Source organism: Oncorhynchus nerka, linkage group LG22 (genome assembly GCF_034236695.1).
Source record: "Oncorhynchus nerka isolate Pitt River linkage group LG22, Oner_Uvic_2.0, whole genome shotgun sequence".
Lineage (NCBI taxonomy): Eukaryota > Metazoa > Chordata > Actinopteri > Salmoniformes > Salmonidae > Oncorhynchus > Oncorhynchus nerka.
Window position 1 is genome coordinate 73,109,546 of NC_088417.1, and position 16,955 is coordinate 73,126,500.

Genomic DNA, 16,955 nt, shown 5'->3' on the forward strand with positions numbered 1-16,955 from the left:
TGAAGACTTACAGAAAACATTTGACCTCTTTCATTGACAACAAAGGGTATATAACAAAGTATTGAGATAAAAGTATTTGGTCAATAACAAAAGTTTCTCCACCATAATTTGCAAATAAATTAATTAAAAACCCTACAATGTGATTTTCTGGAATTTTTCTTTCTCATTTTGTCTGTCATAGTTGAAGTGTACCTATGATGAAAATTACAGGCCTCTCATCTTTTTAAGTGGGAGAACTTGCACAATTGGTGGCTGACTAAATACTTTTTTGCACCACTGTAACTCCATTGTTGTGCTTTTTATTACTTGTTACACTATTTATTTATTTAATTTTTTTTTTTTTTTAACTCTGCATCGTTGGGAAGGGCTTGAAAGCAAGCATTTCACGGTCAAGTCTACACTTGTACACCTGAATTTATTCTCAGAATTCCTCTTGCTGATTAATACAACAAAACTGTTCAAGACACTTCTTGGTCCCATTTACTTTGACAACTCACCATTTTGTCCTTGACGTTGTCATTTCTACCCTCACTTTGGTACTGGAGAAACAAAAGAAAACACGAGGAAAATTCGTGAGATGAAGCCAGGGTAGGACGGTATGCCAATACATTTTCCTTTGGGGATCAAAAAAGCATCAATTGACTTTAGGGCATGTACCTCTTTCATAAAGCCCTTGCCCAGGCGTACGATCTTGGCAAAAAGGATGGGGTCATGGGAGAGGTGGGGCCCCAGGTAGCAGAGCATGCTGAACACATCCCTGCGCAGGTCCTCAAAGCTCTCTGCAGGCCTGGGGGCCCGCTTGTTCTTCAGGGGCCTCAACAAACATCCCTTGGCCCCTTTGGGGACCCCGGCTCTGCAAAGGGAAACACAGGTGAGACAGGGCATAATACAAACAGCAACATAAAGCCTCCACTGCTCTAGTGTTAACACTAGGTGGTTCTGCATGTGACTGTTGTTGTGTGTGTGTGCCTACAATTAAATGAAAAGCTGGCATCAGAGTTTGTAGTATTTCGGCTGGCTGGCTGTGTGTGTTGTATTTAGGTAAATGTGTACATTTCTTCAGCTAATATGCAAAGAGCACAAAGTGAATCCAGGGGAGCAGGCGGGCACCTGCGGTAGAGTGGCTCCACAGTCAGATGCAGCAACTGGCACAACGCCAGAGCAATGGCCTTGTGAGAGGTGGCGTAGAAGGAGGGCATCTGGTCCATAATGCTTTGGGCATGGTGCCAGTCTCCGATCCTCAGCAGCGCTTCCAACAGACCCAGCTTCTGGTTATCAGGAGCCTGAGGGTAGAGGGGGAGATGCGGAGTGTGTGGGTGAGCTTGGAGCAGCAGTAGGAGTTAGTCTGAGAGCAGCTATGTCCTTAGGTTTATGACGGAACAATCTCACAAAGTACAAAACAGGCCCATTAAAAGAGGTTAAGGAGGATTTGCAAACAAAGCCTAGTGAGTAAATCATGAGTTGTAAATATATATATATATATATATATATATTTGCTTTTTAAATTATTATTTTTACCCCCTTTTCCTCCCAAATTTCATGTTATCCAATTGGTAGTAGTTACTGTCTTGTCTCATCGCTGCAACTCCCGTACGGACTCGGGAGAGGCGAAGGTCGAGAGCCACGAGTCCTCCGAAACACAACCCAACCAAGACGCACTGCTTCTTGACACAATGCATATCCAACCCGAAAGCCAGCAGCACCAATGTGTCGGAGGAAACACCGTACACCTAGAGGCCAGGTCAGCGTGCACTGTGCCCAGCCCGCCACAGGAGTCGCTAGTGCGCGATGAGACAAACTCTCCCTAACCCGGACGACGCTGGGCCAATTGTGCGCCGCCCGGTTCAAACCCAGAATCTCTGGTGGCAAGGCTGCCTTAGACCACTGCACCACCCGGGAGGCCCTATGAGTCGTAATTTTCTCCAGCAGGACTGGATGGGAACAAGGAACTGTAGAAATCTGTCATCGTACTTGACGCTGCACTTAATTCATCTGACACAACCAACTGACACAGCATAGTAACAAGGCAGTGTTGTCAGGGAGAGGCTGAGTGTGGGATGAGTTAACTAGCTAGAGGACAAACTGATATTCTGCTCATCCAATGTCACTCATTTTTCAGGCTATTTTATAAAAAACTAAAAGCACTTACGTCAAACTATGAGCTTAATGTTGAAAGATGTTTGTGAATTTGTCTCCCAGTGTGCTGGAAAACAGACGGAACCAGGTTCTCCTCTAGGATTTGCCTGTACTATTTTGTTTGATTTTTATAATTTTAAAAATCCCTAGTCATAAGCATACCCATAAGATGATGCAGCCACCACCCTGTTCAAAAGATGAAGAGTGGTACTCAATGATGTATTGAGGACAGAGTTCATTTCTTTGCAGTTCTACTTTAGTTCTTTATTGCAAACAGGCTGCATGTTCTGGAATATTGAAATATATATATTTTTTGTTCAAGCCACTGGAAAAACTATTATTGAAACAGTTATTTGCTTAATTTAGCATTAGCATGACGCGGGCACTCAGATGACAGATGCAATCTGACAATCTGGATCTTGGGCTGGAAGCGGAATTTATTTTAGAAACATGGCTCACAAAAGCCTTCAGTGTTGCTCTTCGTTACTTTTAACGTGTGGGAGGGAGGGGGGGCTGCTGCTGCAGCTTTAACTCTAACAGACCTCCTCTGGCCCATCAATCACTGTCTGTCTGTCGGTGGTGGTATGCACAGCCCTGCCTCAGACAAGACACTGACTGACACCTCATTAACACACAACAATAAAGCCTTTTCCCTTTCCTTCAGCAGCACACAGAGGAAGCCTTATAAAGACTGGGCTTCATCAAGGCGATAAAAGAAGGACACTTAGTGGAAGTAGACCTGTGCTTTAGTGTGGAACAGTTACCCAAATGTGGAGACATGTATTTGAAATAGTAGAAATGTGTGCGAGTGTAACATGAGATTACTTTACCTTGTCATTCTTCTCTTCCTCCTTCTCTCTCTCCTTGTCCTCAGTCTTCTCGGAGGGCACCACCACCATGGTGAGCTTGCGGGCGATCTGCTTGGCCTCTGTGATTTCTCTCTTGTGCTCCTCTACAATGCTGGCATCCAGTGGCATCAGCTGGGAGGGCAACGCAGGCTCAGTCACACATCAGGTCACAATTTATAGCACCAGGCATTTAGATTTCTCTGTTGGATCACATGTTGCACAATCTGGCATGCACTTAGGACAACCAATGTTAGTCAAATCTTTGATATAAAATTATATACATATATACACACATACCGTTAAATGCCTTTAGAAAGTATTCACACCTTTACTTTTTCCACATTTTGTTGTGTTACAAAGTGGGATTAAAATGGGTTTAATTGACTTTTTTTTGTCAACGATCTACACAAAATATGTGCTAAAGAATTCTAACACAAGTAAAACATTTATAGAAAACTAATATACATTCATTAGATAAGTATTCAATCCCCTGAATCAAATGGCAGTGATTACAGCTGTGAGTCTTTCTGGGTAAGTGTAAGAGCTTTGCGCGCCTGGACAATATATATGCACATTATTATTTTTTAATTCATCTCTGTCAAATTGGTTGTTGATCATTGCTAGACAGCCATTTTCAAGTCTTGCCATAGATTTCCAAGCCGATCTAGGTCAAAACAGTAAATAGGCCACTCAGGAACATTCACCGTCTTCTTGGTATGCAACTCCAGTGTATATTTGGCCTTGTGTTTTAAGTTATTGTTCTGCTTAAAGGTTAATGTCTCCCAGTGACTGTTGGAAAGCAGACAACCAGGTTTTCATCTAGGATTTTGCCAGCGCTTAGCTCGATTTTGTTTATTTTTAATCATAAAAAAACTCCCTCGTCCTTGTCAATGATAGGCATACCCATAACATGATGTAGCCACCACCTTGCTTGAAAAGAGTGGTACTCAGTGATGTGTTGCACCAAACATAACACTTTGTATTCAGGACATAAGTTAATTTCTTTGCAGTTTTACTTTAATGCCTTGTTGCAAACAGGATGCATGTTTTGGAATAATTAGTATAGTGGATTAACTACAATGTTGTTGATCCATCCTTAGTTCTCTCATATCACAGCCATTAAACTCTGTTTTAAAGTCACCATTAGCCTTATGGTGGAATCCCTGACCGGTTTACCTCTTCTCCGGCAACTGAGTTAGGAAGGACGACTGTATCTTGTTTTACTCAAGTGCATTGATACACCATCCAAAGACTAATTAATAACTTCACCATGTCAAAGGGAAATTCACTGTCTTCTTTTTATTAGCCATCTACTAATAGGTGCCCTTCTTTCAAAGGCATTGAAAAACCTCCCTGGTCTTTGTGGTTGAATTGGTGTTTGAAATCCACTGCTCGAATGAGGGACCTCACAGATACTTGTAATTTGACTCAAGACATTTCAGATTCATTTGTAAAGATTTCAAAAAAAATATCCACTTTGACATTATGGAGTACTGTGTAGGCCAGTGATTTATTTTTTAATTTCAGCTCTAACAACAAAACGTGGAAGAAGTTGAGAAGGAACTGTATTATGTGAGACAATGCTCTGTAGGTGTGAGTTGAGATGCTTACGTGCACATAGATGTCCTCCAGCTCTATAAGGTTGTGATGCAAGAGGGCGGCAGCGATGTGGTAGAGTGACGTGGGAGTCTCCTCATTTGGCTCCTGGGAGGAGGTGGACAGTCAAGGAACACTCAATACATACCGAGGAATAGCTAATGGATATGGGGGGGGGGGGGTTCTAATACAAATCAGAGAAATTCACTCTGCTGTCTTTTGATCCCCTACTTGAAGCTAAAGTGTATAGTTCAGTGACTGGCAGCTAGGGATGCACATTTCGGTCAATTTTGCTTCTGGCTGACCAAACCTCATTAAACAGTTTTGGTTTAAAAAAAAATCCCAAAACAGTAAAATGACACGACCAACAGAAAATACTATGTACACAAACAAGGAACGGACATATTTCCTAAGAGCTTCATGAAAACATGCAAGAATAGCAAGCCTATCGTCTTATAGTCAAAAGGCTATAGCATATTACTGAAGATGCAACTGCTGTAATGAAGCAGCTAATAAAAAAAGTTGTTTTCAAACATTTGCCAAAATGCAATTCATGGGAAAACACCATTCTTAACAGAGCATCTAATGCGAGCGGTTCCATATGTGACCCGTTGCAGGTAACTAGGTGTATGTCGCGGCTCACTACCTAACAAGGCGGTCTGTCACATGTGACAGAGATGAAAATCTCAGCTAGTAACTTAGAGGGGAATCTAATAGCAACAACTAGGACAGGTTGCTAATACGACTAGGATTCTGTTTCTGCATATGAAAACCAATAGAACAGGGGTCCTTGCTGGTTAATGGCATGAGTCTTTATGGAACAATTGTCTCCACATTTCTATGGTTGGATTTTGGCTAGGCTACTTTGAAGCAAGGTATAACAACTACACTGCCACAAGCGTACATTGTAAAGTGGTGGGTGACATGCTGATACCCTGCCTGCCGTTGACTAAATTCTACGCACATGGAATCGGAGGCACGCTTTAATTACAAGTTAAGAAATTAAAACGAGCTATTTTTAAATCTAGGCCTACAAAAGAGTTGGCACCTGATTGCATTTAGAATTGTTATTTGTTGCTTACTGACTGGGCTTATAAAAGCATGATTCACTCCAGTACCAACTTTTTGAGGAGCTGTTCTCGCACTGTCTGACAGGTGATAGGCCATTCCACTCTTCAAACTAGACTCTGTATTCTGTGCACACGTGATAAGATACATGACAAGTAGCGGAAATACACAAGCCAATTTATTATAACTACTAGGCAGGGTAGCCTTTTAGTTAGAGCGTTGGACTAGTAGGCGGAAGGTTGCAAGTTCAAACCCCCGAGCTGACAAGGTACAAATCTGTCGTTCTGCCCCTGAACAGGTAGTTAACCCACTGTTCCTAGGCCGTCATTGAAAATAAGAATTTGTTCTTAACTGACTTGCCTGGTTAAATAAAAGGTAAAATAAATAAAACATGTCCACTAAATGATGACCGTTTGTGGTTAACCGTTAACATCCCTACTGGCAGCACTAATATTCACATCAGGTCTGACTGCACCATTTCCCCTCATTCTTGCAGGTCAAGGGAGAATGTGCGCAAGACTTATGTTCATCAATAAGACCTTGAAGTATTTTTTATTAATTTGGTTAAGGATTTGTCCGCTTCTTGGACAGGCAGCTCATCACAAACACCAATTTGTACAGTTTATATCCGGCCAGTTTCAGACAGGCTGTAGAGTGCAGACAGTCACAGTGGGGAGTCTGCTCTCTCACCTGGTTGAACTTGAACTTGAAGCCCAGGATGTGGCAGAGGGTGAGGGGTTCACACATGTAGGACTTGATGAGGGGCAGGAAGAACTCGTCTTGGTCAGAGCGACACTCGTACACCTCCAGGATGATGTCCAGAACGCGGTTGGGGTCCAGGTTGAAGCATCCTGCAGGGTGGAGAGGGGGTAAGGGTGTACAGATGACATTGAGTAACTTGGGTACAAAATAAGGCCATGTGTAATGTAACCCCCATTTGGGAGTCTAAATGTCTTTTAAAATATATATTAAGGTCCCATGCAACAATTCAATCCTCAATTTAAAAACTGTAAAATGCACTTCTGCCAAACTTAGAATCTCCATTACTTTCTTGGTTAGTCACAGATATTATACATACCAGTCACAAAAAATGCAGCGAGACTAAGAGTGCAACAAGGATCCGCTGCTTCTTGGCAGTGGAGAACGTGATGAAAAAGACTAGGGGCTTCATACCTATTAGGGACTTGATGCTCTCTAGGACGATGTGGCTAGTGATGTTGCCTGAGAGGTCTTGGCCCAGCTCAGTGATCAGCTTGGCATAGCCCTCATTCTCTTCCCTCAGCAAGTTGAATTTCTGCTGCTTGTAACTATAAGGGGGCAGAGTGGAAAACAATACGTAGGAGGCCAACCACTCACCATTAGATAAATAACTTCAAACTTTAGGCCCAAGCGTGTATGCAAGTGATATTATTTATTGTGTTTCTAGTGTATTATAGGGTAATAGAACCCTATACAGCCTGAATAACCATGTTTTGCAGCAAGGTAGTGCATGAACAGTCAGAGAATATAAACAACTAAAGTGATGTAATTTCTCTACATTCTGTGCTGACATTACATTTGGCATTTGTGGCAAAGCTCACATCCTATAGGGTAAATAGTCACATATTAAATGCTACAGCCACAGGCTGCGAGGTGGATAGCCCAGTGTTGGAGATGTAACTTTGGGTTAACAGCACATTCAGCCCTGACCTGGGAATAACAGTAGCTTACTCTAGTTCTGGCTACTTGGTCAGACCATTCAATTTATTACATTGTTGACTTTTGACACCGACCATTACAGGATTTTTGTTTTTTTACAGATGAAAATGAGTCACCGCTCCACTTACAATAGTTTGGTCTTGATTTTAACAATTTTCTGGTTGAACTGATGAGCTTGCTTTATGAGTCCCAGGGACTCCAGGGTCTCTGGGTCCAGCCTCTCCTTCAGGATGGCATCTGGCACAAAGAACTGAAGAGAGGGCAGAATGAAACAAACAAGTGTTATATAATCCCTCCAGGATTCCGCGGTTACAAAAATTCCCAGCATATTGTGGGAGGGCTTGCAAATATGACCAATCACTGCACTATTCCCGCATAAAAGTCTAATGCAACATTATCTCAAACTGACCCATAACACAGTACAAAAACAGGGCTCACAATTTAAACCAATAAGCGCACATTTATCGAAAATATGGTTCAATCAAGCCCCGCCTCAAACCTTTTTCCTCAGCGCATTTTCGCAACAAATTGGACAAAAATCACTGCACATTGACATGCAAAATGCCAGAACTGACACAGCAAAAACCAAGCATTTTTGACAGCAATAATAACAAAAAAACCTTGTGAAATCCTGGAAATACTGGAAAAAGATTAGTAAATAGATCTCATATGGTTATGAACAGGGGTGAAAGTAGATTATATTTCTTACCGGTACGGGACACCAAAGTGCACACACATTCATTTTTTGTATAGCCTAGGTGTAATCATAGAATTACATATAGAATCCCTATTCATTTCATATGATCTCAGTGGGCCATGGACTAGTAAAGATATGCCATAACACTTAACATGCATTACCTTTTAACATAGACGGCACGTGGGTTTCAACTTTGGGGAAGATCATTTTCACCATAAACATGCACATTTATAATAAAGCATTCCATGCATCCTCGCATTTTCAGACTTATGTAAGTTAGTCTACTATTCCGAATGTGAGAATTAGAATGGAGTCATTATTTAAGCGAACACTAACTCCATCACTGTTGGCAAAAAATATATACTTCAATGCAGCACGAATGGGTGTAGAGTAGGCCTATCAGATACATGTCTTGTTGGCCTTTTATAAACACATTTCATTCAATTTTACTACACTTTATATTCAGCCGGAAAGTATTCAGACCCCTGCCCTTATCCACATTTTGTTAACATTACAGCCTTATTCTAAAATGTATTAAATATAAATCCAATACCCCATAATGACAAAGCGAAAACAGGTTTACACATTTTTGTAAATGTGTTAAAAATAACAGAAATACCATATTTGCATAAATATTCAGACCCTTTGCTATGAGACTCGAAACAGAGCTCAGGTACATCCTGTTTCCATTGATCCTCCTTTAGATGTTTTTACAACTTGGAGTCCACCTGTGGTAAATTCAATTGATTGGGCATGATTTGGAAAGGCACTCACCTGTCTATATAAAAAGGTCCAACAGTTGACAGTGCATGTCAGAGCAAAAGGAATTGTCCGTAGACAGGATTGTGTCAAGGCACAGATTTGGGGAAGGGTACCAAAAACTGTCTGCAACATTGAAAGTCCCCAAGAACACAGTGGACCCCCTCATTCTTAAATGGAAGACTTTTGGAACCACCAAGACTCTTCCTAGAGCTGGCCCCTCGGCCAAACTGAGCAATCGGGGGAGAAGGGCCTTGGTCAAGGAGGTGACCAAGAACCCAGTGGTCACTCTGACAGAGCTCCAGAGTTCCTCTGTGGAGATGGAAGAAACTTCCAGAAGGACAACCATCTCTGCAGCACTCCGCCAATCAGGCCTTTATGGCAGTGGCCAGATGGAAGCCACTCCTCAGTAAAAGGCAGCCCGCTTGACACCTAAAGGATTCTCAGACCATGAGAAACAATATTCTCTGGCATAATGAAGCCAAGAAAGAACACTTTGGCCTGAATGCAAAGCGTCACGTCTGGAAGAAACCTGGCACTATCCCCAAGGTGAAGCATGGTGGTGGCAGCATCATGCTGTGGGGATGTTTTTCAGTTGCAAGGACTGGGAGACCAGTCAGGACAGAGGGAAAGATGAACGGATAAAAGTAGAGATCCTTGATAAAGACCTGCTCCAGAGCACTCAGGACCTCAGACTAGGGTGATGGTTCACCTTCCAACTGGACAATGTCCCTAAGCACACAGCCAAAACAACGCAGGAGTGGCTTCGGGACATGTCTCTGAATGACCTTCACCGGTTCAGGCAGAGCCCCGACTTTAACCTAATCTAACATCTTTGGAGAGACTTGAAAATAGCTGTGCAGCGACACTCCCCATCCAACCTGACACAGCTTGAGAGGATCTGCAGAGAAGAATGGGAGAAACTCCACACAAAGTTGTGCCAAGCTTGTAGTGTCATAACCATGACTGGAGGCTGTAATCACTGCCGAAGGGGGCTTCAACAAAGTACTGAGTAAAGGGTCTCAATACTTAAGTAAATATCTTTTTTTTATTTTTATAAATTTGCAACAAAAAAAAATCTAAAAAACGTTTTTTTTCTTGTTCATTATGGGGTATTGTGTAGATTGATGAGGATAAAAAAAACGATAATACATTTTAGAGTAAGGCTGTAACGGAACACAATTTGGAAAAAGTCAAGGGATCGAAATACTTTCTGAATTCACTATATTAGCAGAATCTTATTACAACAAATGTTAGGGTAGCCTACTCTGCTGACACCTGACAGATCAATAAAAACAATGTTATCTGATCCCTATAAAAAGGCCTACAAAAAAGGTGAGACACAAATACAATATGACATCTATCTAACCTGGAGGAGGAAATTATTGTCCAAAAACAACCAAAAAAGCATTACTGACCCAATGATAAAGATATTCACTATGTTCACTCCCCAGGAATATGGCTGATGTTCTCCACTGGTGCCAATAAAATAAGTGAGCGAACAGTAAGTAGCCTAAGTTAAGAATTTTGATAACTAAAAGACAGACTGGAGTCTTTTCATTGGCATCTCTTTACAGAAACATCCATTTGCTTTCCAAACTGTTTTCTGTAATTGTATTTAAATATTGTGATTTGCCTGGCTGGGTCTCCACTTTTCACTGACAGTCACAACTGAATCATCTATTTGGTACTTGCTGTGCGCTGCCCAAATTGCGGGCCTTTCCGTCTGTAGGTTATGCAATTTAAAAATAAACAATGCTAACGATCCTGTGGCCAAATCATACTTTCTGGTGTAGTTGCCCATTTTGAATGATTTTATTCATTTCTGTATAGACAGAGTAAGCTAATAAGCCTATATAATTTTGGCAATTGAATTCAAGTTACATTAGGGAAAGCTTCCCATAGCTTTATGGACGTGTCGTCTATGCCTTTTAATGCGGCATAAACAACCAGTCATGATGTTTTCATCCGATTGTTTGACAATCACTTAACAAAGGGCCCCAGGAGGCTACCCGTGCACATTCATCCACTCACAAATGAATGGAAAGAGCCACCCGTTACAAAACACCTACGTGTACTGTAATTACATTCTGTGAAGGCCTACACGTGTAGCCTGAATTGACAAGATGCATAACCGGGTGGAAACCGGCTAGTGATGGCTATTTAACAGTCTGATGGCTTTATGATAGTCTCTCGGTCCCAGCTTTGATGCACCTGTACTGATGTCGCCTTCTGGATGTTAGCGGGGTGAACAGGCCGTGGCTCAGGTGGTTGATGTCCTTCATGAACTTTTTGGCCTTCCTGTGACATTGGGTGCTGTAGGTGTCCTGGAGGGCGGGCAGTGTGCCCCCAGTGATACGTTGGGCAGACCGCACCACCCTCTGGAGAGCCCGTTGGTTGCGGGCGGTGCAGTTGCTGTACCAGACGGTGATACTGTGAAAATGTGTCAGGGTTTTAGGTGCAAAGCCAAATTTCTTTAGCTTCCTGAGGTTGAAGAGGCACTGTTGAGCCTTCTTCACCACACCGTCTGTGTGGGTGGACCATTTCAGATTGTCGGTGATGTGTACACAGAAGAACTTGGAAGCTTTCCACCTTCTCCACTGCGGTCCCATCGATGTGGATAGGGGCGTGCTCACTCTGCTGTTTCCTGAAGTCCATGATCAGCTCTTTTGTTTTGTTGACATTGAGTGAGGTTATTTACCTGGCACCACTCTCCCAGGGCACCACACCACTTCCCCTATAGGCTGTCTCATCATTGTTGGTAAAGCAGGCCTCCTACTGTTGTGTCGCCTGTAAACTTGAGGATTGAGTTAGAGGCGTGCGTGGCCATGCAGTCATGGGTGAACAGGGAGTACAGGAGGGGGCTAAGCACACACCCTTGTGGGGCCCTGTGTTGAGGATCAGTGGAGGTGTTGTTTCCTACCTTCAACACCTGGGTACGGGCCGCCAGGAAGTCCAGGACCCAGTCCACATGGGGCGGCAGGTAGCCTCGTGGTTAAGAGCATTGGGCCAGTACCCGAAAGGTTGGTGGATCTAATCCCCGAGCTGACAAGGTAAAAATCTGTCGCTCTGCCCCAGAACAAGGTAGTTAACCCACTGTTCCTTGGCCATCATTGAAAATAAGAATTTGTTCTTAACTGACTTGCCTGGTTAAATATATTTTACAAAAAGTTGCACAGGGCAGGGTTCAGACCCAGGGCCCCAAGCTATGGTGTTGAATGCTGAGCTATAGTCAATGAACATCATTCTTACATAGGTACTCTTGTCCAGATGGGATTGTGCAGTGCGATGGCAATTGCATCATCTGTGAATCTATTGGGGCGGTAAGCAAATTGAAGTGGGTTTAGGGTGTCGGGTAAGGTGATATGATCCTTAACTAGCCTCTCAAAGCACTTCATGATGACAGAAGTGAGTGCTACGGGGCGATAGTAATTTAGTTCCGTTACCTTCGCTTTCTAGGGTACAGGAACAATGCTGGACATCTTCAAGCAACTGGGGACAGCAGACTGGGATAGGGAGAGATCAAATATGTCGGTATTCACTCCAGCTAGCTGGTCTGCGCATGCTCTGAGGAAGCTGCTAGGGATGCAGTCTGGGCCGGCAGCCTTGTGAGGGTTAACACGTTTAAATGTCTTATTCACGTCGCTCACGTAGAAGGAGAGTCCACAGTCCTTGGTAGTGGGGCCGCGTCGGTGGCACTGTATTATCCTTAAAGCGGGCGAAGAGTGTTTAGCTTGTCCAGAAGCAAGACGCTGTCCGCAATGTGGCTGGTTTTCCCTTTGTAGTCCGTGATTGTCTGTAGACCCTGCCACGTACGTCTCGTGTCTGAGCCGTTGAATTGTGACTCCACTGTCTCTGTACTGATGTTTTGCCTCTTTGATTGCCTTACGGAGGGAAGAAGTACACTGTTTGTGTATTCCCAGTCACCTTGCCATGGTTAAATGCGGTGGTTCGCGCTTTCAGTCTGCCATTTATCCATGGTTTCTGGTTTGGGTAGATTTCAATAGTCACAATGGGTACATCATCTCCTATAATCTTCCTGATGAACTCAGTCACTGTATCCGTGTATTAGTCAATGTTATTCTCAGAGGCTACCCGAAACATATCCCAGAATGCGTGTAAATGCCTATTATTTTTTGGCATTTTGTGTTAATTGTGATGGGCTACACCGTACTGGTAAAACGTGAGCCTCACTATTTATTTGGCCGGAACGCCGTACCGGACCAGCCTACTTTCACCCCTGGTTATGAATTACAGAAAATGTATCATTTGTGAAGAGAATCAAATGTTACTATAATATTCTAAATTAAGAGCCAATAGCATTAAAAAAAAAGTTTGTAATTCAAGCTTGACACTCAAATACTGTGTTTTTGCCTTACAGTAGGAAATACAGACAAAGGCTGAATTTTCTATGATCAATACTGCCACCTAGTGAAAGTTGACATCTCATGAGAATGTATTTTTGTTCATCGCAATAACTTGAAACACACTTACCAGACACGCTCCCACAAGCTGGGTGTAATGGTCACGTTTGTTTTTTTCCTCTAAAGAGCTGGTCTCTATGTCTGTCAAAATAACAATTGAAACATTACAATATCATGACTATAATTAGGCAACACATTTAGGCATTAAATTGCAAATGACTGTCACAATATGCCCAAACTGAAGTCAAACCCACCTAGTATACTGAAAACATCTGCTAAAATGGATGGCATGTCATCCCGCAGATCCTGGAAATAAACAAGAAATCAGATGCATTCAAAACGGGCATAAAAAAGGTAAATTCTTATTGACTTTTGTTTGCTGATACAGAAGTTCCAGAAGTGGTGTTTAGCTTTCTTCACAAGCAAAGCACACTGTTTCAGTCTGAAATTAATGAATAGGCAGAAGAGGACTGTTTTATTATGGTGCAGCTGCAAGTGTACCTTCTCTGCATGTTCCTAATGATAGCGTCTGTGCCTCTATTCGTAACATTACAAAAATCCCACATTCCAGGGAACAGAGAAAAAACTTGGACTCATTGAGTTGTAACATTACTCTATCAATTTGAACAGCTGCTAAAGGAACCTCCGTTTAGGATTGTATATTTTTCTCCCTCTTAAAAATAACCAGAAATCAAGAACTAAATGCACATCACTCCTCAATGGCAGATATTAGTCAATGTTTTCACAAAAAGGACTCTATGACACAAAACCCTCATTTCGTTATTGCACTAACGCATGGAAGATTTTCTGTGATGAAAGACATTGCAGAGAATGAGGACTTCAAAAGGACTATACATACCATCATGTCACAGAGGACGCTAGCAGAAAGGTCCAGCTTGAAGTTCCCCTGTATGACATGCCAGCAGAGTTCATACAAAGCTGCCTGTATATCTAGAGAATAAAGAGAAGAGGCAAACAGGCTGAGAATTACTCTCAATACAATGTATCAGTATAACCCCCTTTTCACAAACGGCCAACCGAAGAGCTGTTGAGGCTCATTATGATGCTATATGAACATTACATGACACCTGACATGGCGAGACCCCATCATTGAATGAATATTACCTTAAATTACCTTGAATAATAACTTAATTTGCAAAGACTCAATTGTTGCAAAACTAACATGTATACTGTTCTTTCAAAGAGCACAGATGGGTACTTTCATTTTTGAGCTTACCTTTTATTGTGCTGTCATGATTTGTTTTGTATGCAAGATTCTTACATAGTTGTACACTGAAAAGGAGGGGGAAAGGTGATTATTTACTATACATGATCTAGTTTATTTTCAGTGACTTGTAAATAGTTTTCCAAATGACCATAGAACAGTTAGTAGTGTGCTGTAGTATGTGTACATAATTTGTACAGTACGTGTTGCAGACATGCAAAATCTGCCTTATGTCAACCCCCAATATTAACGCTGCATATTACACTGTAACTGTTTGAATACACCATTCTGAACATTTTTGCTATGACACTTTAAAACATAGTCCAAAACTCTAACGTCCAGTTACTAGAGCTTGATGACTAAATTCTTATCAATGCCAACTGTTGCCAATTATTTAATCAGCAGAAATCACACCCATACTACCAAATTCAGATGACGACATGTTTTCAATTCTAGCTAGCTAATGTTTTCGTGTAGCAAGAGTCAGGTGGTGGTACCATTAGCTTGCTGGGAACGACACCTGCTCGTCGAAAATATCATTCTAAAATCATGGCCATTAATATAGAGTTGGTCCCCCCTTTGCTGCTATAAACAGCCTCCACTCTTCTGGGAAGGCTTTCCACTAGATGTTGGAAATTGCTGCAGGGACTTCCTTCCATTCAGCCACAAAAGCATACTTGAGGTCAGGCACTGATGTTGGGCGATTAGGCCTCGCTTGCAGTCTGCGTTCCAATTTATCTTAACAGGGTTTGATGGAGTCGAGGACTGGCCTAGACAGATTCCTGACAAGTTATTCAACACCGATCTCAACAATCCATTTCTCTATGGACCTCGAATTGTGCACGGGGGCAGTATCATGCTGAAAAAGGAAAGGGCCTTCCCAACTGTTGCCACAAAGTTGGAAGCACAGAATCATCTAGAATGTCATTGTATGCTGTAGTATTAAGATTTCCCTTCACTGGAACTAAGGGGCCTAGCCCGAACCATGGAAAACAGCCTCAAAACATTATTCCTCCTCCACCAAACTTTACAGTTGGCACTACACATTCGGACATTCAGCTAGAGTTCTCCTGGCTTCCGCCAAACCCAGATTCGTCTATCGGACTGCCAGATAGTGAAGCATGATTCATCACTCCAGAGAAAGCATTTCCATTGCTCCAGAATCCTTATGACGGGCGAGCATCACACTACTCTTGGCATTGCGCATGGTGATCTTAGGCTTGTGTGCGGCTACACGGCCATGAAAACCCATTTCATGAAGCTCCGGACGAACAGTTATTGTGCTGACATTGCTTCCAGAGGCAGTTTGGAACTCTGTAGTGAGTGTTGCAACCGAGGACAGACAATTTTTTACAAGCTTCAGCGCTCGGCGGTCCCATTCTGCGCTGTTGTGGCCTACCACTTCGCGGCTGAGCCGTTGTTGCTCCTAGACGTTTCCACTTCACAACATCAGCACTTCCAGTTGACCAGGGAAGCTCTAGCAGGGCAGACATTTGAGGAACTGACTTTTGAAAGTCAATGAGCTCTTCAGTAAGGCAATTCTACTGACAATGTTTGTCTATGGAGATTGCATGGCGGCGTGCTCGATTTTATACACCTGTCAGCAACGAATCGACAAGTTTGGAGCGTTGTCCACATTATGTTGGCCATGTAGTGCATGTGAGCGAAACCCGCATGTTGTGATGCACATGCATGCAATACTAGTATTAGTTAGCTAACTCACTGGTCACTAAGTCAACTTGCCAAATAGATAGGTATAGAGGTAGCTAGCTAACTATAGTAGGTAGGTTAGTTAGAACGCACAGAGTCAACCATCAGGCTAGCCTGCATCAATAATAGCTGACTAGTTAGTTCGTCCACTGCACTGGCTTTCAGGGCTAAGCTAACTAGTTAGCTGCCTCGGAGGACAGACGGACTCAAAAGTTAGTTAGCTTGCTAGTTAGCATCTAATGGCCCGGGCCAGTGTTGCAGTACATGGATTGTACAAGTGCTTTACCAAATTATTACTTCAAACAACATTATTGAACTGTAGCCAACTTTATCTTACTATTATGAAATAGTTAGCACGCTAGGTTGGCTAATTCACGTCGCGAGTTAGCCCGGTCTTGTACAGGATAACTATGGGAACCGGTTGCATGGCTCAACAACCCTCATGGAAAACGAAATACCAAGATATTCGTCTTCATAATTTAACAATGTAATACAACTTACAACTCGTGTTTTCCAGATTTTTCCCAGTTTTTGATCCAATCAGCAGGGATGATACGTGTCGCCATCTTCCCCCACAATACCACACATAGCCCGGATGTTTAGCTTGAATGCACAATAATGAAAACTAGTGCATCGTGGGACGACGAGTCAATTTGAGGTCTTCCAGTCAGTTTACCACAAATAAACGTTGGAAGCCTAAAATTACAACGCTACAATAATTAACGTGTAAGATTTTATGTAGATTAGTGTAAAGATAATCAATTATGTTGAACAGATCCACTGGGTTTTTGGCT

General features: G+C 42.5%; 1 protein-coding gene across 2 annotated transcripts in view; it reads right to left on the reverse strand.

Annotated features, from left to right (window-relative positions):
* The window catches only part of LOC115105656 (THO complex subunit 2-like), a 75,950-nt gene extending 59,179 nt beyond the window's left edge, over positions 1-16,771 (reverse strand). For both annotated transcript variants that reach the window (XM_029627921.2, XM_029627920.2), the window contains exons 1-13: positions 16,663-16,771; positions 14,464-14,519; positions 14,086-14,177; positions 13,481-13,532; positions 13,297-13,367; positions 7,475-7,596; positions 6,822-6,955; positions 6,339-6,499; positions 4,596-4,688; positions 2,967-3,116; positions 1,111-1,283; positions 658-853; positions 498-539 (exon numbers count right to left, since the gene is read on the reverse strand). In XM_029627921.2, the coding sequence (XP_029483781.1) occupies positions 498-539; positions 658-853; positions 1,111-1,283; positions 2,967-3,116; positions 4,596-4,688; positions 6,339-6,499; positions 6,822-6,955; positions 7,475-7,596; positions 13,297-13,367; positions 13,481-13,532; positions 14,086-14,177; positions 14,464-14,519; positions 16,663-16,727 (1,407 nt within the window). In that variant the 5' untranslated portion in view covers positions 16,728-16,771. The remainder of the gene's footprint in view (positions 1-497; positions 540-657; positions 854-1,110; positions 1,284-2,966; positions 3,117-4,595; positions 4,689-6,338; positions 6,500-6,821; positions 6,956-7,474; positions 7,597-13,296; positions 13,368-13,480; positions 13,533-14,085; positions 14,178-14,463; positions 14,520-16,662) is intronic.
* Between the last annotated feature and the right edge of the window lie 184 nt (positions 16,772-16,955).